General features: G+C 38.1%; 1 protein-coding gene across 7 annotated transcripts in view; it reads left to right on the forward strand.

The window, feature by feature from the left end:
- Nucleotides 1-22,203, forward strand: part of LOC139945765 (F-BAR domain only protein 2-like) — a 69,647-nt gene extending 47,444 nt beyond the window's left edge. For 5 of the 7 annotated variants that reach the window (XM_071943169.1, XM_071943170.1, XM_071943172.1 and 2 more), the window contains 9 exons: nt 986-1,104; nt 3,194-3,310; nt 7,430-7,602; nt 9,151-9,356; nt 9,714-9,869; nt 11,252-11,384; nt 12,355-12,557; nt 12,935-13,164; nt 14,853-22,203. In XM_071943169.1, the coding sequence (XP_071799270.1) occupies nt 986-1,104; nt 3,194-3,310; nt 7,430-7,602; nt 9,151-9,356; nt 9,714-9,869; nt 11,252-11,384; nt 12,355-12,557; nt 12,935-13,164; nt 14,853-14,875 (1,360 nt within the window). In that variant the 3' untranslated portion in view covers nt 14,876-22,203. The remainder of the gene's footprint in view (nt 1-985; nt 1,105-3,193; nt 3,311-7,429; nt 7,603-9,150; nt 9,357-9,713; nt 9,870-11,251; nt 11,385-12,354; nt 12,558-12,934; nt 13,165-14,852) is intronic. The other 2 variants (XM_071943173.1, XM_071943176.1) reach the window with 1 other exon arrangement.
- Nucleotides 22,204-22,380: the final 177 nt, after the last annotated feature.

Here is a 22,380-nt window from a genome sequence, read left to right on the forward strand (position 1 = left end):
TTAGACACGTCCTAACATTGTGTTGTACAAAAGAAAATACTAGATGAACCCACAATAGTTAAAGTCAATTCAAAGTCAATTCAATTAATCAGTGAACTGTACAATGTTTTGGTTTTTATGATTTGTGAGTTTACATGGCGCGAATTGTTAATGTTATTTTGTGGTGTGGGAGATGTACCTCCCCCAGGTTTTGTGTATATAACTCCTCCTATGAATGATTTGATGTTCTGCTAGAGTGCTTTAAATGCATGCTAAACTGCCAGTCGTATTCAATACCTGTCATTTTAACAAGAACTTTCTAACAACTGACTATTTAAATTAACAATATTTGCATCAACAATTTGGAGGAATGAAGCCTTTCTTAGGCATCTGAATGCACACAAATTTGTGCAATAAATGTGTTTTTTTTCTTTAATTTTTTTTTTTGCAACTTCTTGACCAATACTGAGCCCAAATTTTCACAGATTTGTTATTTTGTGCATACAATGGGATACACCAAGTGAGAATACTGGTTTTTAAAATGACTAATCATGTCCAGTGCATTTAATTTATTTTTAAAGATAAACACACCTTCTTGAGTTCTGTTGAAAACAAATCCTGTATGTGAAGTAATTTATAAAGTGGCAAAGTTTTCCTTGTACAATTATTAGGTCCAGTTCTAGGAAGAAAATAATACAATTATACAAATCGTTTCAGCTTTTTTGTGGACATTTCTGTTAATTATGAGATGATTGGTTGGTAAGTTTAGAAGTTTATTTTATTTAATTTTTTTAAAATATGTTATGATTTTGTTCTCTTTTTTTGTGTTAAGATGGTCAGTGATTTGTTTTTAGGTGTCTGTAAGTTTGCGGTACTGTTTCTGTTTATTTCTACATTTTGACATCACTCCTAGTTAACCTTCCTATTTGATTTGAACTTCATAGTTTAAATCATAGCATCAGTTATATAATTTTTTTAAGTTTCTAATTTACTTTTCTCTCAAAAGCGCACAATCTAGTGGAAACCTGTTAGATCTAGATTTCTTTTCAACGTCACCTCCGACCTCTGACCTGATGTCACCGACCAACAACACAAGCTCTGCCACCACGCCCAGCTCCACAGATGGTAAGAAAAATTTTCTTTTTATAATAATAACAACACTAATGATGCGCACATTTCCACCGATAGAGTACCCAAGGCGTCTACGATAATACAGTACAATAGCTTAAAAAAACCTACAAACTTACACATGGAAAATTATGATCATAACAATGATCATGTTTGAGAAAAGGTCTGAGACATCAAATGTGTTTTAAAGGCAGTGGACACTATTGGTAATTACTCAAAATAGTTGTAACTTGGAAATAAGTAATGGGGAGACGTTGATGGTATAAAACATTGTGAGAAACGGCTCCCTCTGAATTGATGTAGTTTTCGAGAAAGAAGTTATTTTCCTCGAATTTGATTTCCAGACCTCAAGTTTAGAATTTGAGGTCTCAAAATCAAGCATAAGAAAGCACACAACTTCGTGTGACAAGGGTGTTTTTTCTTTCATTATTATCTCGCAACATCGATGACCGATTGAGCTCAAACTTTCACATGTTTGTTATTTCATGCATATGATGAGATACAGCAAGTGGGAAGACTGGTCTTTGACAATTACCAAAAGTGTCCAGAGTCTTTAAGCTGAGATTAAAAGTACTTAAGAAACTAGATGTATGAACTTGCAGTGGTAACAAATTCCACAAGCAAGGAGCAGCTGTATCAAATACCCTGTTTCTCCCCCCCCCCCCAACTTATTTTGGAACGTGGCTCTTGTCGCTCTTTATTTATTTATGTGTAAAACAAATCCTGCATGTTGATGTTTTATGCTAATCTGGGCCCAATTTCATAGAGCTGCTAAGCACAAAATTTGCTTAGCATTACATTTCTTCCTTGATAAAAACATGATTACCAACAGAATTTCCATTTGATGCATATAGCCTGTTACTGGTATTCAGCTGTTGTTTGCTTATCCTGAAAATCACGTGGAAGTTTGGTTGGAAATCCTGTTTTTATGAAGGCCAAAATTTCATGCTAAGCAAACTTTTGTGCTTAGCTCTTTGCTCTGCTTACCGGAGAATGCTGCGCTTGCGATCACTATCCTTCGCTTACAGGGAAAGCGTAAAGTTTCTGCGCTAGCTGTGTAAGCGAAGAATGCCTAGTATTGTGGAGTACACATGCAAGAACTGCAAGTACAGGAAAAAATCTCCCTGCTCACCTGTAAAATATGCTTGATGTTAGCAGGTTATTTCCCTGCATCTGTAAGCGTTGATTCTGTGCTTACAGTAACGGTAAGCAGAGCCATGAATTTGGGCCCATATTGTTCATAAGTTTTGTGTTACTTTTTCCCCACCCCTTTTGTTTTGTAGTTTAAATGCGTTCATGCAAATACAGACACTCAACATGTTCTTGTTCTCATTTTTATTTTGTTTTTGTTTTTTTACAGTAATAATAATCCAAACTTTGCAATTGCTGAAAGATTCAAGTCTGAGAATTATTTTATATGGCTGTGGGGCACACAAACCTACTGTGCAATCTTATTTCGCTAAACATCAAGAAATCCAGAATTCCAGCGCATTTACACTCAGTTTTTTTATGTAAAGCATTTCAATTAACTAGTGCAGCTCGCAGTCCAGCACCCTACAATAGACCGATTCAGTAGGCTCTGCCCACGACGCACGTGTGAGCAAGAACACGTGGGGCTCTCCAATGCCTTTCTGCACAACTCTGCCGCGCGCGCCAAGATACGCGCGCATGTCGGACCTTATTTGTCGGACCTTCGTTGCGTTGTGATTGGTCAATACGCAATGAGGTGGAGCTTAGTGAATCGGTCTATTACTCAACACACCAACTGTTGGACTATGGTTGTGGTGGTATGTGTTATTCCACATAAAGCATAATCAGTTTACTAGTGTAGTCCTCAGTTCAACACCATCCAGTAACTCCTCACCCAATTTGCTGTTGGACTCTGATATTGTGGTATGTGTTATCCATGTAACGCATAATCAGTTCTATACTAGTAATGGCTGGACAACGATAAATACCCTTTTTCACAGCTTCCTCCCCACCTTTATGTCAAGTGTCTCCCCTTCTGATTAACTCCCATGTTGTTTTCCTTCCAAACCTGTCTGTCTGTCCTCCTTCCTTCTCTCCCCTCCCACTGGCCGACCAGCCACTGATAAGTGGGCGGCCTTAAGGTCCGTAGTCGGTCCGGTCCGTCCTAGAAACACCTCAAATCCTGGAAATATGTCCAGGGGCTGGGCAACAGCTCGTCAAAGAACGAAGTCTGGTAACGAAATTTTAAAATAACAGAACGACAGAAACTGATTATCAGTGATTTGTATGCACTGCTTTTATAATCTCTTCATTTGCTTTTATAATCTCTTCCTTTTTCCTCATTTCAAAGCAGATTTGGCATAACTCTTTTAGATTCGCTTTTTTAAAACCCATTTTCAATGGCTTCGGTATTAGATTTATTGGCTTTTAAGGATGTGCACAACATTGGTAAAATTGTAGGTATAAATGTGCACGGATTTGCACATAGTAACTTACATGTTATGTGGACGGTCATTGCAGAAAACTTCCCTTGAAATATTTTTGCTGTAAATGCTATAGTTTTTTAGAAACGAATAACTCAAAACAAATGCTCAATCTGACGAGTCCAAACCTCGATGATTGAAAACAATGAATAAAGTGTGGTGCAGGCTTTTGCACTATATTGTGAACGATTGAGCTGAAACTTTCACAGGTTTGTTTGTTTGGTTTACATAAAAAGTGCAGATACTTGTCTGTAACAAGTACCAATGTTGTCCATGCGCTTTAAATGGCATCTTCACTACAACTCATGTTATTTTAGATTACGCTGCAAGTTACTTATCCTTTTCTATTTGCATGCTCAAGTTTTGTATTTACGGACACATTTTAGTTGGTATTGATCAGATACAAGGACAATACCTCATCAAATATGAAATACTTTTGTGTCGAGGACATTATAAAGATAAGGGCCCAACTTCATAAATCTGTTTAGCAGAAACAAATTTGCTATGCAAATTTCTTCGCTCAGCAAATAAGTGAGTGCAGTACCATTTGCAAATAGTGTGAGCTTTTTGCGCATTTTGGCTTTTACAAAGTTTCTCTTATGGAAGATTTGTCTGTGCTTTGCAAGTTGTTGTGCTCATTTACAAGCTTTATGAAATTTGGTTTGTTAATGTTTGTTTAATGATCTTCCCATCAAGGGAACTCGGCAAATTCCCACAAAGAGATATAAACACCAAGCTGTGGCAACAGCCAATCTCTCTTATACAAACATTGGTTTAACGTCTATGATTATGAATTGCACAAATCAAGAAAATTGTGTTTCAGTCACTAGTCATTGTGAAATCAGAGGTTAGCTGGGAATTCAAACCTTATGATTGCAAGTTCTGCAGTCTAACAACTTGACCGTGGTGACTTGGGCCTAGGAAATAAATTAATTGCGGCATTTGTAGGCATGAGGAAGAGTTGGGGGTGGCTAGCTTGTAGACTGGCTGTAGTGATATATATGCTAATTCATATAACACCAACAGGCCTGTCCTTCTCAGTCTCATTTCAATACATGAGCGACTGAAATACTTTATACAATTGGTGTTCTCCCTTAACATTGGTCCACTGGTCAAACGCCACTTAGAACACCTAAGGACAAGTCAGAAGTGGTCTGGCTGGCTAGATCATTGTTGAAAAGCTTCCTTAGTTCGTTTGAAAGACTGTGAGAGAGACAAGTAAAATGACAACTGGGCCCATTTTCATAGAGATGCTAAGCACAAAAATTTGCTTAGCATGAAATTTCTTCCTCAAACAAAAGCTGAATACCAGTAACAAGCACTATGCAACAAATGGAAATTTGGCTGGTAATCCTGTTTTTATCGAGGAAGAAATTTCATGCTTAGCAATTTTTTGTGCTTAGCAGCTCTATGAAATTGGGCCGTGTTCCTGCTGGCCAGTCACTGAAAAAAAAGTTAAGAGCAAACCCTGAAAATGGTACAACTCCTTTTAAAAGGCCGGCCCTTCCATGTTAAAACAGCCTAACTAAAATAAATTGGTTTGTTATAAGATCTTTTCTGGTGGAATTTTGTCCACTTCAAAGTTTCAAAGGCATACTATGTATGGATGTGAATATAACTTGTCCTACATGTATCTTGGCACCTATGTACACTTTCATCCTGTTTGATGGCAAACAGCTCATCTCCGGACTTGCTCTTCTTTAAAAAATTATTTTTAAGTTATGCGGTTTTACCATGGGTCAAATTGATCACCTCTGGGAACGGGGTTAAAATGCTTACGACTTGACTACCAGAATAGTGAGCATGGCAGACTTGCTCAGTGTGACGTCAAGTCAAGTGATCAACACATGGTGTGACGTTTTAAGTACACATTCATTCAATCATTTACTCATTGGTTGTGCATGTACCTCAAATCAAGTTCGGTCACAACTTCACTCACAAAACCATTGTGTGCTTGCTCGTAGACGATATAAGTGATGTATTATGGTAGAAATAAAACTCTATGCTAGCGTGGTTGAAATAACTAGGACGTTACTCCCAGACTAGCGGCGAGGGATCAATAGATGGTTTGATTTTTATATACACATTCATCTGATCATTTACTCATTGGTTGTGCATGTACACCTCATGTTCAAGTTCATTTTTTCTCGTCTTTGATCACAACTTCACTTACCAAACCTTTATTAATAGGTGTGTTACAATTTTGTATTTATTAATTTTTGGTTTTTACCCATAGACCGATGTGTGTGTTAGCACTGTATACTCAATACTTCTCAGAGTCCTGTGAAAAAATATCACAGGCATGTTACTCGGGTGGGATTCGAACCCACGACCTAACCCACGGCCCTTGCAATTCTAGAGCAGTGTTTTACCAACTAGACTACCGAGGTTGCCCGGTAGCTAGAGGCAGTTTGAATCCTATGTTTTGGCAGCAGGTATTTGCTCACAGATGCTACGAGTAGTATAGGATTGAAAGAAACAACTTAGCTACACCAGAGTGCCAATTTTAAAATGCGGAGCTGCCAACTCTCCTTAATATGTACCATTTAATAATAATAATAATAATAATAATAATAATAATAATAATAATAATAATAATAATAATAATAATATTAATAATAATAATAATAATAATAATAATAATGATAATGATAATGATAATGATAATGATAATGGTAATGGTAATGGTAATGGTAATGGTAATGATAATGATAATGATAATGACAATGACAATGACAATGACAATGACAATGACAATGACAATGACAATGACAATGATAATGATAATGATAAAATAACAATAATAATGATAATAACAATAATAATAATAATAACAATAATAATAATAATGCATTTATAATGCGCCATCTAACTACTGTACAAGACCCTATTCCGAGGCGCAGAACAAAAAACAATACATAAATACAACTACAAAGAAATGTATTTAAACACTAGAATGCTGTAGACTAACGACAAACGGATTAAGTAGAAATGCATTTTTTGAAGTTGCCATCTTTCATTGCCCCGGTAATTTAGTCTGCATTTAACTTCATGTTGCTTAAAGAAATTTGCATTTTCTGGAGTGGATCGCATCTCGATTAACCAGTAGAAAAGAATATCATCAAATCGCACTTGTAGAGAATTATAGAATCATCAGAGTTGGCTTTGTGGTACATTTTAGATTTGACAATACATCTTGGTCCGATGTCATGGCTCTGCTTGCCGCCGAATTCTGCACTTACAATCACCACTCTCCGCTTACTGTGCAAGCGCCAAATTTATGCGCTAGCTGTGTAAGCGAAGAATGCCCAGTAACGTGGCGTATGTACGCGCACAAGTCAAAAGTCCCTGCTAACCAGTGAAACAGGCTTGACGTAACCGTGGAATTCCCTGCTTCCGTAAGCGCTGATTCTTTGCTTACGGTAAGCAGAGCCGTGAAATTGGACCAAAGTGTATTATTTCTCCATGGTGTCTTAAAAAGGGAAAAGAAAAAAACATCAAACTCAAAAAGTTTTTCTTAAAATTGTCTGTCCTAAATTAAGAAGTCATAGTTTACTGTCATCGGAGCATCCTGATCAAAAGTTTGTGTGTTGTGGCCGAGCAGTGAAGAGCAATGGACTCAGCTCTGAAAATTGACATCTCAAATAGAAACTGTTACTTCATAAATAAATAAAAAGAGGATATCTTAGGCTTTTAGCATGATAGACATTACTGGCTTCTAAGCGACCAGATTGAAGAGTTATACATGAACACTTTTGAGGTGCTGTTTTTTTTTAGTTTTTTTTTTAGACATTCTACTTTGGAGTAATGACACCCATAAACCAAAAACTTATCTTTTCATTTTCTTCCCTTCCCGCACCACCATCCAGCCGCTGACCTTTTACAGAGTCCAACGACCACCAGCGATAGCTTACCCCCGGCATTACCAGTCAAACAGAGGCACAGTATGATCGGCAGTAGTACTTCATCCACGCCCACAGGGGGCGCTCCTGCGCCTACGCCCCCTCCTAGGTCTGGCAACCGGCCGTGGAGTGGCGTACAGGTAAGACCGTGACTCATAATTGTCGAGAGGGTGTCCTATATCTGCTTGGTGATGAAACATAGAAGCGGGAGAAGCACTTATGACTTGTTCCCCTCATTAGTCGGAAACCTTAGAGGATGAGGAGATATTTGAGAAGGCGATGGGGAGGGGGGGGGGGGTGGTTAATGTAGAGGATTTCTCTCCAAGATGTGGATGGACAACTTCATCTATCGGTTCAAGGGGAACTCATTTTTTTCAATCGATTCAAGATACAATTTTTTTCTTTCTCAAATCTAACATCAACTGTTGATGATGATAAACAAAAACTGGAAAAAGGGTTACGAGCCAAAATACTGTTTCAAAACCAAAGTTTGTGACTATTTACCTATAAGAGAGGTTAAGTTTGCATCGTGGATAAAGAATATTAATTTTGGTTTTACCCATACACGTATGGTTAAAACCAAAGTAAAAACCAAAACTAATACTCTTTATCTCCGATGCAAATTCAACATCTCTTATATCGTTGCGGTACCCCCTGCCACAACAAAGGATTCGAACTGCCTCTAGCTACGGGCAACCTTGGTAGTCTAGTTGGTAAGATACTGCTCTAGAATTGCAAGGGTTGTGGATTCGAATCCCACCCGAGTAACATGCCTGTGATATTTTTTCACAGGACTCGGGAAAGTACTGACTATTTACCTGGTAAATTTTGCTCTTTGAACGAAGTGAAGCAGTAAGAGAGAGAGAAGCTGCCAAAACCTGTACTATGAACTGGTTGTGATAATCCTAAACTGTTACTTTTTGGGGTTGAACAAAGAATTGACTAGAGTAGGATACAAACCAACGACCTCTGGATTATTGTCCCAGCGCTCTACCAACTGAGCTATTTAGCCCTATGTTGGCGGTGTCCCTATTTTGTCAATATCGATGTTTTGGGGTGCCAGTCCGAAGCCTTACAACCGTTAAAGAAACACGTTGCCTTGGATCGGTCAAGTTGGTCTTTAAAAAGTGTTCGTAACCGTTTGTTATAAAATGCATATGGTTAGAAAGATGTTTTAAAAGTAGCATACAATGATCCACACAAACTCGCCTCGAAATTGCGTGGTTTTCCTTTTACTTTACGAAGTAACACGGTCGGCCATTTATGGGAGTCAAAAATTTGACTCCCATAAATAGCTGACTGTGTTAGTCGACGAGGTAAAAGGAAAACCACGCAATTTCGAGTGATACTTGTGTGGATCATTATATTCTACTTTTAAAATATCTTTCTAATCATATGCATTTCATAACAATCGGTTTCAAATACTTTTCAAAGACCAACTCGTCCGATCCAAGGCAACGTGTTCCTTTAACTGCCGTGTAGCCAGGGATCACACCAACATTACGATACAACCTGGGCAGCCAGGGGGATCACCTTAAGGGGATGCGACTTTTTGTTTTTAGTATTTATCGCAATTTGTTTGGAAAAGGGATACCAGCTAAAACATAATGTTAAGTCCACACTAGATGTTTGTAACAATCACAGACTGATGTTTTCATTGTGCATTTTTCATTGTTTCCATTTTGCAGTCGCCCATTCCTCGGAGTGAGACACCGAACATGTTCCGACAAGACAGCTCTTCGTCTTTAACCAACTCATCTTTCAATGCCTCTACGGTTATCGGCAGCTCACGAGGTCCGAGTCCGTTAACATTGGGCATGTCGGACACTATTCCAATTGCCGCCGCTTTCACAGAGTCGGTAAACGCTTATTTCAAGGGAACGGACCAATCCAAGTAAGTCAACAATTGATTCGTTCCTCTGGATATGTCCTGATTTCAGGATTTTGCCAGAATGGATGCTTTCATGTACTGTAAGCCAATGAAGTGCTTATATGATTGGAGAGGTGTGTGACATTCGTCTAGTATGTGTGACCAGTCTGGCAGCTGAGTTTTGCAGTCGTTGAAAGCTTTAATGATATCCCAACATGAACAGGCGAGACGTACTTATCATTAATTTGAAAAAAAAATTCCAACCTCTTTTAAGAAAATTCCTCTTTATTAGCGTCTATAGAAAATTCTGTTTGAGGTGACATTGAAAAAAACTATGATTTAAAGACAAATAAATAGCATTTGTTTTGTTTTGATTTGTAGGTGTATGGTGAAGATCACTGGTGATCTGATGCTCTCATTCCCTGCTGGTATCATCCAAGCCCTAACCGGTAACCCGTCCCCACCTGTACTTAGCTTCAAAGTCAAGAATTCTGATCGTTTAGAGCAGGTCTTGCCAAATAAGCAGCTCATTACCAAGTAAGTAATTCAGACCCAAGTGAGAATGACCAGCCCAAATATTAGCCCGAGTAAGAATGATTAATTCTTCCCCACCTGTACTTAGCTTCAAAGTCAAGAATTGTTCAGACCCAATTGAGAATGACTAGCCTAAATAAGAATGTTTAGCCCCAGTAAGAATCATTAGCCCAAATAAAACTGAATTAATTTGCATAAAGCCCGGTTCATACTTACTGAGAATGCGAATGCGAAGCGAGTTTTATGTAAATTTGACGTGACAATCCTCCTTTCGCAGCGATATTCGCAAGTGACTTGAGCCAAGTTGAACTGCGGATTATTTGTTGCGAATTTGTGACGTCAACATTCGTATCGCATTCGCATTCGCAGGAAGTCCCCATTATTATTCTGACTATTATTCACTCACAGTGATGCAGGGGTCGAAATTGCCACTAGCTCGCTAGCCCGGGACTACCAGATTTACAGCCGGGCTACTGATTTTTCCAGTTTGATAGCCCGACGGGCGAGTGGAAATATAATGCAAAAATCATCATCACAAACAAAGAACTATGTTATTGGTGTATTTTAAAGTTTGAGCCGTGACGCGAGACATAATGTGTCTTTCGGGCTACCAAAATCTAATCAGGGCTACTAAAAATTATTGGTCACTAGCCCTGCTGACTACCATGGAAATACACTTAATTTCGACCCCTGGTGATGCATCCCAGACCACACCCGATAGTCAAGCCTACACCTTTAACATGAGTAACCTTGTACAGTTCTACCCATCAAACAGGCAAATCACTCGGGTTGGATTCGAACCAACAACCTTTGCATTCCTAATAGAGCAAGTCTCCATTATTAACCTGAGTATTATTCACTCACAGTGATGCATCCCAGACCACACCCGATAGTCAAGCCTACACCTTTAACATGAGTAACCTTGTACAGTTCTACCCATCAAACAGGCAAATCACTTGGGTTGGATTCGAACCCACAAACCTTTGCATTCCTTATAGAGCAAGTCTCCAATATAAAACTGAGTGTTATTCACTCACAGTGATGCTTCCCAGACCACACCCGATAGTCAAGCCTACACCTTTAACATGAGTAACCTTGTACAGTTCTACCCATCAAACAGGCAAATCACTTGGGTTGGATTCGAACCCACAAACCTTTGCATTCCTTATAGAGCAAGTCTCCAATATAAAACTGAGTGTTATTCACTCACAGTGATGCTTCCCAGACCACACCCGACAGTCAAGCCTACACCTTTAACATGAGTAACCTTGTACAGTTCTACCCATCAAACAGGCAAATCACTCGGGTTGGATTCGAACCCACAAACCTTTGCATTCCTAATAGAGCAAGTCTCCATTATTAACCTGAGTATTATTCACTCACAGTGATGCATCCCAGACCACACCCGATAGTCAAGCGTACACCTTTAACATGAGTAACCTTGTAGTTCTACTAAAGAGACAAGCAGAGAAGAATGTAGCTGCATCTTACTTCAATGTAGACATCCTTAAATATCAGGTAACAAACGAATTCACAGTATTTTTGACCGCTTAAAGGGTTTTGATACTTTTTTTAGATCAAGTTTTTGGCCATGACATGAATTCCTACTCACTCTGAATGAAGATATGTAGATTATATGTAAACCTGTGTACATTTGTGTTTTGAGCCAAACAAAAAGTACCACAACCCTCTAGGGACATGCATGAGCTGAATTTACGTGATACAAAACAAGTCATTTCAGGTTGAACACAGATACATTTACTGGAGGGGGACTTGATTCTGCGGCCACCAGATTAATGTGCCGGTGTGGCAGGAGATTCTGTTTCCCCGTCAGTGAACTGTGCACAAACGTCCGATAGCACCTTCTTGCAGCATTTCTGGTTCACAGCCAGCACCTCTGCTTATAGGATCTTGCAGGCTCCTGAGCAGCTGCAAATTTGTTTGCAAACTGTCAGTTAATCCTTTGCATTAAAGGAACATGTTGCCTTGGATCGGTCGAGTTGGTCTTTGAGAAGCGTTTTCAACCAATTGTTATAAAATGCATATGGATAGAAAGATGTTTTAAAAGTAGAATACAATGATCAACACAAATATGCCTCGAAATTGTATGGTTTTCCTTTTACTTTGCAAACTGACGCGGTCGGCCATTTATGGGAGTCCCATAAATGGCCGACCGTGTTAGTCGACGAGATAACAGGAAAACCCTGCATATTCGAGGCATGTTTGTGTGGATCATTGTATTCTACTTTTAAAATATCTTTCTAATCATTATGCATTTTATAACAAACGGTTGAAACGCTTTTCTAAGACCAACTCGACCGATCCAAGGCAACGTGTTCCTTTAAGTACGTAATACGCCGTTGGCATTCTGTACTTACCGAGGGAGAAGAAGAAGAAGAATCCAAAAGTGCAGATCACTATTTAGAACTTTCCCCTACGCCTTAGATACCAACCCTGTTAAAAAAATGGAGATTCAATTTGTCTACAGGTCAAAGTTGAGCCGGAGGGCAGGTCCACCCCGCTCCATCTGATCAGTTACTGGAAGTGTGAGCCAACAACGACCGACGTCAGGATAGACTACGCTTACAACTCAGCAGCCATCGAGCAAGCCGCACCTCTTAGTAATGTCACGTTAATAGTTCCTGTCGATGGGGGTGTCACGGTCATGCAGTCCAAACCAGCAGCCACATGGTAAGAGATACAGTATATAAAATAATTTGGGGTTGAACAAAGACAAATGTAGCAGAGTGGGACTCGAACATGCGACCTCCAGGTTAACGTTTTTAAACATAAAATGTTTCCTGAAGGTCAAACATGCCTGTTCTGACAACCTACTTACATTGTAATACAAAATAACTTTCTCAGAAATCAGACAATATTTAATTAACAAAGGTTTGCGATTACACCATGTCAATATCCTTTTGAGTAGTGTTGGTTCTTGGTTCTGAAACGAACCAGTGGTTAGCAACTTCTTTTAAAAGAGATATTCACAATGGTGTTACCCCAAACCTCTCTAAGTTTTACTTCCACAATTTTTATTGGTTTATTGCCTTTCTGTTGGTTTGCAGGTCCGCGGAAAGTAAACGAGCATTGTGGAAAATCGGCGACATATCAGCAAACAGCGAGAGTGGACTCTCAGGATCCATCCGCGCCAAGTTTGAGTTGACGGAGGGGCCGAGTAAGCCGGCGACGTTAGCGGTTCAGTTCAGCAGTGACGGGACGACGTTATCCAATCTAGACATTGAGCTACTCACAACGTCCTATAGGTTATCACTGGTCAAGAAGAGATTTGCCACAGGTAAGCTGCTCTTTATAATGAGTGTACATGTATTGTATTCATTATGTTCTCAAACAGAACCATCACAAGAACCATCTGTGCCCTCACAGGTACCCATTTACACCTGCGTTAAAGGAGCAAAAAATGTCTTGCTCAAGAACACAAGTGTCATGAGCAAGATTCGAACCGACATTCTGATGACTTCAAGTTAAAGCCATTGGACACTTTTGGTAAACAGTATTGTCCAAGGCCAACACTTTGTGTATCACAACTTCTATGTAAAATAACAAACCTGTTGAAATATAGGCTTAATCGTCATCGGTGTCGGGAGAAAATAACGGGAAAACCCACCCTTGTTTCCGCACGTTTCCTCGTGTCATGACATGTGTTCAAAATAAATTCGTAATTCTCGCTATCGAGAATTGATATTGTTTAAATGTTTTCTTAAAAAGTAAAGCATTTCATGGAATAATGTTTCTAGAGAAGTCTTTCACCATTACCTTCTGTAAACCCTGTAAGTTATTTGTAAATCTGTGATTTTTTTATTTTTTTTTCTGTACCGAAAGTGTATAATGGCTTTAAGATTTCCAATGTACTTTTTTAAAGAAACAACAAAAAAATCCTGGCATATATTACAATAATATTTGTCGTTTTTACTTTGTTTTTAGTCAGGGTTTCATTGTGACAACAAAATTCTTGAAAAAAACATTACTCTGGGTATACTGAAGACAAAATTAATGTAGAACAGAGGCACGGTCAAGTTTGTTTAACACTGCGTTGAAGTGGTTAATGATCGCATCCTAAGTAGTGTTGTTTGCCTCAGGTCTAGTAGGGCTTGTCACTCACACTAGACTCCTGGCCCGAGGCCAGTAATCGTAGTGTTGAGGGCCAACAGAGTCAGAACTGAACAAGTCTAGGAGTCTGGTGTTTTTCAATTGAATAATAAGAACGCCTCATTAATATTCAAATGTTGCTTTTGAGTCTGATAAATATCCTTCAATTCTGTTGGGTATCGTAATATGCTCTCCCATAAACACAAATGAGATCAATCTGTACTCAATTCTAATTAAAACAGTTTATAATGTTTGGTGTTTTTTATTTGTGTTTTATTTTTTATATTTTGATTCTGGTCTTGTGAAAAGTTTGAGCCTTAAGTCTTTTGGAGGTCCCCCCCCCATCAAATGCCACCCCTGGCTTAGCCTAATGAAAATGTGATGCAGGGCTCAACATTTTGGAGGAAATACCCAATACCGCAAGGGCTTGTAGCTCAAAATCTTTACTGGACCAGAGTTTGTTTTACAAAACCAAAATCAAGATAAGTTGAACAAGCACTCAAATAAGATGTATTTCATTTGTGTTGATGTGCAAGTGTACTTCGATACTCTTGAAAGAGAATTGAAAGATAATTATCACATTCACAGTCAGCTTTTCTTCCCAAAGATATTACATAATGATGTATTTTGTTCAAATCAAAAACACAAGATCACCAGGCTTGTCCCATTGCAAGTTTACTAGCCTGATGCTATAATCAACGGTTTGTGGCCCAGTGTTAATTTTGAGCCCTGTTACGGATTTGGGAGTTATCTTGATTTAAAATAAAAGTGTAAATAATAATAGTGTTTACTAGTGGAATGTTTTGATAAATATACTCTGTGATTCATTCCAATTGATGCCATATATGTCTTGTATTGTCTTTTTTTCTTCTCTAGGTAAATACCTGTCGGAGAGCTAACATCAGAACATCGTCATCCTTCACAACTGCCTTGAAACTCTACATCAATCTTCATCGAACCTAAGCTAAGCTTTTAGCTTTTTTCCCCCTTCCTTAATGATACAACTAGACTGGTTTCTTTACACCCTTTGCAAAAATGGCAACCCTCGTAGAATTCGCCCAATCATCCTACTTTTAGTAAAGGGTGAAGCCCATACCTGCCAACTGTTCAGATTTGATTGGAATTGTCCAGATCTTTAAGATTACAGGCCGCAAACAAAACAGAACATTCCTTTTTCTGACAAGAGTCAGCAATGATGAATAAGATCATGAAGTTCTGGCAAAAGAGGGTGTCATTTGCTTGTGACATTAAAGATAACAGGATACAATGATATATATACATTGTTTTAAATACATACATCGTGTGTACATGCCATAAGCTTTACTTGCACGACTTCTTGTGTCTCTATCTGTGGACCCGTAAAAGTGGTGTTCCCATTCCTGAGGTTGAGGTTGCAGTGTTGGCAGTTTAAACTGTCAAGCTATTTGCCCCGAGAAGATGAGGATGCTGATTAAACTGTCAAATTGTTGCACCACCAGTTCTCTCCAGAACTGGCTGTTTCAAGAACCAGCTGTCTCAAGAACCAGCTGTTTCCAGAACCGGCTCTTTACAGAGCTGGCTCTTACCAGAACCAGAACTTTCCAGAGCTGAAACTTTCCAGAAATACTGCAGCTCAACAAGAGAGCGAACTGGCTGTTCCAAGAACCGGCTTTCTTTAGAACCCGCTCTCTCCAAAACCGGCTCTCTCCTGAACCGGAATTTTCCTGAACTACGGTCACTGTTCCCGTGGAAGACCACAAACAACCTATGGACTCTGGCCTGTGACAGTAATGGAGGACCAACGTGTTCGGAGGGCCATCGTCGGATGCTTCGCTTCGACTGATTAAAAATGCAGCTCGACATGAGAGAGGTTTCATCGCACCTTGTCTCTCCGCAAACTTTTAGTTCTTACATTGGGAACTGTAGTTATCAAACCAATCTTGTTCCATTCCAGTCTTACGAGTCTGAACATCAAGACTATCTTGTAAATCAGAGGGCTGTGACAACTTGGGAATGTTTTTAGAATATAAATGATACACTTATTACAAATTTATATCTCCACGCTTTTCTTCATTTGAAATCTCAAAGTGTACCACTGTTTGAATACTGATCAACTCGATACGTTTGGCCAAAAATAGTTGACTGGAATATTATCAAGAGATGTAACATTTACATTAGATTTGATTATAACATGCCAAAGATATATCTACTGGTCTGAGAACAAACTGAAAACCATTATCAATACTTTGTTCTAAATTCTTATAAGCAAAACGTGAACAAAAAATGCTACACTAAAGTATCAAAAAGCCAGACTTACCGTCAAGATAAGTATTTTAGAGTAAGAATCATTCATAGTTTTTGCTTCCAGTTTTCATGAAAGCACAAAAAGATTTTCCCCTGCAATGTAGGTGAACTTTGTAAGAGATTTCTTGTTTTATGATGAAGTTGGTACACCCCCAATTTTCATAGAGCTGCTGGGCAGTGTTAGTGTTGCTTTGTCCACTAAGAAAATCTTGCAGGGTACCAGCCACAAACAATATTCCGGCCATTTTGCCTGGTAACATTTTCCTGCTAAGCAAGATTTGTCGGCAAATGTTTGTGCTTACCAGCTCTATAAAGTTAACCCCGGTATAGGCTGTGTAAGACTACTGGCATCTCTGGCCATGTACTTAAATATGGATATGACTTGGTTTGGCTTGGCCGTGTTAAAAATAAGCGTTGAAGAATAGATTATTCTCGATAGACGCCATCTTTCTGGGGTTTGTTCTACACAACCAATCAGTTAACTGAGACCATTGTTCAAAACTGTCTGTTGTGGCCCTTATCACAAAAATTCATAATTTTTGACGAGATCGCACAGAATGATTGCTATTTATCAAATAACTCCTGCGTGAAAAAGAAAGAAAAAAAGAAAGAATACTTAACATTGAATTCACTGAAATTATAGTCAAAATTTAACCAATTAATTGTAGATAAACGTAACCGATGATAGCTGCTGTAGACTGTACATCCTTTAAATCTCTTGTAAATAATCGCAGATGCATTTCAGAGGAAACCAGAATTGTTGAGAGAAGATATTTTTGTACATAAAAGTGAGAAACGGAAAAGAATTGGACCTTAAGATGTTTTAGGATCCAGGAATTGTTTCTTGGCCGAGTGTTTCACTCTGTAGTTTTTTAAAAGCCCCCCACCCCTTGGTGGGTTTTCATCATTCTTCATGTGTCTTTGAGTTTCTTTCATCAACCACTAATCCAGTGGATCTCATAAGGAGGCTGGAAGGAATTAGTCTGGCGCCTGCGCTAGTGAATTATGGAAATTAATGCCATGAATACAATCTGTGGAGTTGCCTAAAAAACAAATAAAAAAAAAATAAAAAAATTTAGCTTTAAGGCCCGGTCACACAGTCCTTGATAGCGAGAACGAAAATGAGAATGTTAACAATGCACGCCCTTAGTTGGTTGATTCAGTCCTTTCTGTATGGTTGAATTAGCGAAGGTGTATTCTGCGTGGAGCCATTCAACCAATAGGATGCATTCTCTTTGCGACGTGATCGTTATTGTTTTCCTTATTGCTGCAGTGTCACTTGGCCTTTAAACAGCGAAATTACAGAACGGTTAAATGCAAACAAAAAGGTTAAAACATTTAATAACACCACGTTTGGAAGAGTCTTTCGCAAGGGCTAAACAATATCTTTACCGGTACATAAGTTTTCTAGAGAAACTGAAGTGTAAGGCTGAAAACTACATTAACAGAAATACTACATTAACAGAAAAACTATAGCAGTAAACTTGCTGGTACCACCATGTAGAAATCTCTTTTGGTGTTGGCTCTGAAGAGAATGGATGTGGTTCTCAACTTTTCAAAAAGTTTTCTTGAAGATAAGCAGGGTATACTCTTCAAAAGGTCGGATCACACCGGTTTTTCTCAAGACCAACACTTCTCCCAAAAGAATTTAAAGGCAGTAGACACTATTGGTAATTACTCAAAACATTTGTTAGCATAAAACCTTACTTGGTCACGGGTAATGGGGAGAGGTTGATAGTATAAAACATTGTGAGAAACGGCTCCCTCTGAAGTGGAGTAGTTTTCGAGAAAGAAGTTATTTTCCACAAATTTGATTTCAAAACCTCAGATTTAGAATTTGAGGTCTCGAAATCAAGCATCTAAACGCACACAACTTTGTGTGACAAGGGTGTTTTTTCTTTCATTATTATCTCGCAACTTCGACGAACGATTGAGCTCAAATTTTCACAGGTTTGTTATTTCATGCGTATGTTGAGATACAGCGAGTGAAAAGACTGGTCTTTTGACAATTACCAATAGTGTCCAGTATCTTTAATACATGGTTTTACCAACAATTTTACTACTACTATAACTTCTTCTCAATCTAACAAAATCCACCACCGTTTGATAAGGTCCCACAACATCTCAAACTTTTGGACTCTGTTTATAGCCAAGAATTGAGCAGGGTCGTAGATGAAGCACCCAATTTATTTAAAACAGAAAGGCAGAAATGAAATTAATCTTAATTATAATAAGCGAAACCCCCTTTTCCTGCCTGTATTTAAATTTGAATAAGGGGGTTAGACTTTGAGTAGAGGTCACTTTTTTGATGTACAAATACAACTAGCTGTGGCCGTCATTTTTATGCAGTTAATTTATGAAGTGTTTATGAGATGATGTAGCTATATATTTGATTCATATGTTTTATATAAAAATAATATGTGTATATATTATATTGTTATGAAAAAGTATGTTATGTTTTTTTCTTTACGTTACACATGTAAAGATTGACTTTACATGATCTAACTCAATAGTGTAGTTTTAGGACACATTTTTAGCGATATTTATCCCATGTACCTTTGATAGTTTGTTGTGACAGTAATTGGCCGTGTTCAACAGAGTGGCTTTGGCTAGGGCTTCGGCTGTGGCTGTACGGATAAAGAATAAGTTATTCTTCTTCCTTTCTAGTGCAGCCTTCATGATTGAAGATCAACGCATGGCCAGATTCACAGAGTGAACCCCTTCTCTTCGTGATTGAAGCAAACAATTCTGCTCAAGCAAAAATAATCATTGCTTAGTAAAATCAGATTACCGGCCAAGACTCCACTCAATTGTTATGCTAAGTAAACAACAGCTAAATACTAGTTATAAGCTATGTATATGGCATGAAATTTTGGCCAGTAACATGTGTAAAATAAGCGAGCTATTTTCGTGCTTAAGCAAATTTTTTGCTTAAGCAGCTCTATGAAATTGGCCCCAGGGCAAACCCTGTTCTGTTTGTGATAAGTGTGTACTTAGATCAATTACATGCTTTAATAGTTTTTATACAACACACGGTACCTACAGCTTTACATCCCATTTGAAGGACAAAGCAATGGTTAAGTGTCTTGTTTAAAGCAAAAGTGTCATGACCGGGACTCAAAACCCACACTCTGCTAATCAGATACACCAGAGTTTGAGTACGGTGCTCTTAACCGCTCGACCATGACACCCCATAGTCATAGCCCTAACTGTTAATTTGAAAACAGTCTGTGTTCTACTTGACAGCTTCGGCAGTGGCTACAGCTAAGGCCTATTATTTATAGCCATAAGCCAGAGTCACTTGATTTGGATGCGGCACTATTCAAAGATAAAATCTGTACTCTTTCTGTAGTCCAGTACCCTTATTATGCTCACTAAGTACACACGAGGTAAGTCGCATCTCAAAAAGGCACCAGACTGTAGGCCTATGACATTTTGATAGATACCTATAATACTTTGTATAGAATCGCAGAAATTTGAGCTTGACTTCTCTTTGACGCAAACTTATGAATTCTGTTAAAAGGGGATGCCGGGAGAGTTGTAAATGGCAGGTGTTGAGATTTTGCTTTGACAAGGGGGTCTCCAATCAATGAAAAGGGGGCTTTTGGTCCCCCACTCCTTGTAGCTAGCTTTCCTCTGGGACAGAGAGTCTGTCTATTCATTCTTTAATCCTCCCCTAATCCTCTCCCTAGCCTAATCCTCCCTTAGCCCTTGTCTTGATATGAAATTGATGTTCAGATGATCAGGTGCGACTTTTAAAAATAAATTAGTCATGATGATGATAATAGGCCCCAATTCTTCATCTGATCATTTCTAATGAGCAAATGAAACTGACACAAATTCTTCAACATAGCTTCATAATGTCAAATACCTTAATTAACCCTGATTATCCCCTGACTTTTTTGTGATATGGTACTGCAAGCCCAATTGCTTATCATTGGAACTGGCATTCACAAATCTCATTTCCAAACCATGTTGAATTATCATAGAATGGATGGTTTTTGAAGATCTCTGGCAAGAGTAACTAGGAACTTCAGTTTGTACTGTGTCTTAATGTAATTAACATAAGTATTTTTTTTTATTGTTATTAATTTGGCAGCTGTTTAAGATTCTCAGAATTCCGTGATGGTCACATTATTTGATCACATAATATGTTTGAAAATAGAGTGGGTTTCTCGGCCTTGCTACCATTTGCAGCGCATCGTATTAATACCTCTTATTACTAACCCCTGGTATCCATGTTTTCACGGTCAGAACCAATAACCGTTTTGGTTGAAATGGTGAATCACTGGCCAGAGACCAAAACGGTTATTGGTTACAGCCAAGAAAACGCACCCCTGGTAGTGATGTATTAAAAAACAATGTTGAATGGCTCCTAGAGTAACTGCTCTGCGCTCAAGTTTGTTAACAACTTTCAAGCTCTTGTATGGCGCTTGTAGGATGCTTAGGTATTTTTAATGGGATGATTACTATCATGGCTTTGCTTTGTTTTCATATTATATATGATAGGCTACCAGACTGTTTATGTTTTGTTTTAAATGTTGTATGTTGTATGTTACCACATTACAAATTATGGAGTGGTAGTGTTTTCATAGGGGTCCTTCGTTATCTTCTTCTTTTGTCTTTTTTTTTTTTTTTTTAGAGAAATATGGATTGCTTTTAGTTTGTTTTGATTTGTCTTTACTGTTGTTGTTGCTGTTGTTTTTGTTATGCTGTTTTGCTACGTGTTCTTGTTTTTGTTGTTGAATGTGAATGTTCTTGTTTTGTTTTATCATGGTTGGAGGTTCCAGCTGAAACACAATCGGGACACCTTACTTACTTCAATTCACCACATTGAAATAAACTCAACAGATAAAGAAGTTCAAGTTCAGTTTTGTAATGCACTGAATATTAGTGCATCTTAAAAGTAACTTTGACTTTAGGAGCCCCTTCTTTTAAAATTGAGATCAAGACTTATTGTTTTGCTCATTTCTCAAAGACTAAAACACTTTGAGCCAAAAAGTTTATAGGGAAGTTTTCCACCATGATCATCTTTATACCATGTAAGTTATATGTAAATCTGTAAACATTTACTTATGTAATTGTTTTCAATCGTACCTCTAAAGGCACTGGACACCTTTGGTAAATGTCAAAGACCAGTATTCTTACGAACTATGCATGCATAGTCCCAACATATGCATAAAATAACAAACCTGTGAACATTTGGGATCAATTGCAGGTCATCGAAATTGCAAGAAAATAATGAAACCTTGTTGCACAAATTTGTGTGCTTGAGTTCTAACCAAATATGTCCAGGACCTTTTAAGGGACAACAGCAAGAGAGTTGAAACAGTGAGCCTATCCTTGAATACTAGTGATAGAAGATGGTTCATCCTGCATAAGTAAATTTCCCCTAATATTTTCTTCAAAAGTGTGGAACAAGCAAGAAGCAAACCTAATATTTTGTCAGACCAATGTACCAAAACTTGATTCCCCGAGTTGAGAAGAAGAAAAAACTGTTAATTTAAGAGAGACTATTTATTTTTTAACTGAATCTTTGAGTTGTGCATGGATAAATTTGATTGAAAGTATATAAAATTTCGACATCTAAAAATCTTGAGTTATGAGATTTATTTTGCATAATTACATAAAAACGTTCACAATTTAGTCGTCTTTTTACGTGCATGTTGTGCATCTAGCACTAGACCCACTATTTTAGACATAGTTGCTAACTTGTACTATACTTACAATTGGAAGGAATTATTCATGAGAGATTAACATATTCATGATTGAGATGCATAATTCATGAGGTGGGTGGAATTTGTCATAGGCTGTTTTGACTTGATCGGCAGGTTTTGTAACAAAAATATATAAATATAAATAAGAAGATAACATTGTGCCTGTATATGTCAGTAGAGAATTGCTAATTAATTAATATAAATGCGGAAGCATTCAAAATTAAAATCAGATCAAATTGACTTTGGTTTCTGTTCTAATTCATTATAAATTAGATTGTTTTAATTAGTAATTAGTAGTTGACGGTCGGTGTCCCCCCCCCCCCCCCTCTCACATTGAACTTTAATAAGGATGGTTATACAAATGTCAAAAAGCATTAAGGAATTAAGTTGACAGGTTGTATGTA

The sequence above is a fragment of the Asterias amurensis genome, chromosome 13 (genome assembly GCF_032118995.1).
Source record: "Asterias amurensis chromosome 13, ASM3211899v1".
Classification (NCBI taxonomy): Eukaryota; Metazoa; Echinodermata; class Asteroidea; order Forcipulatida; family Asteriidae; genus Asterias; species Asterias amurensis.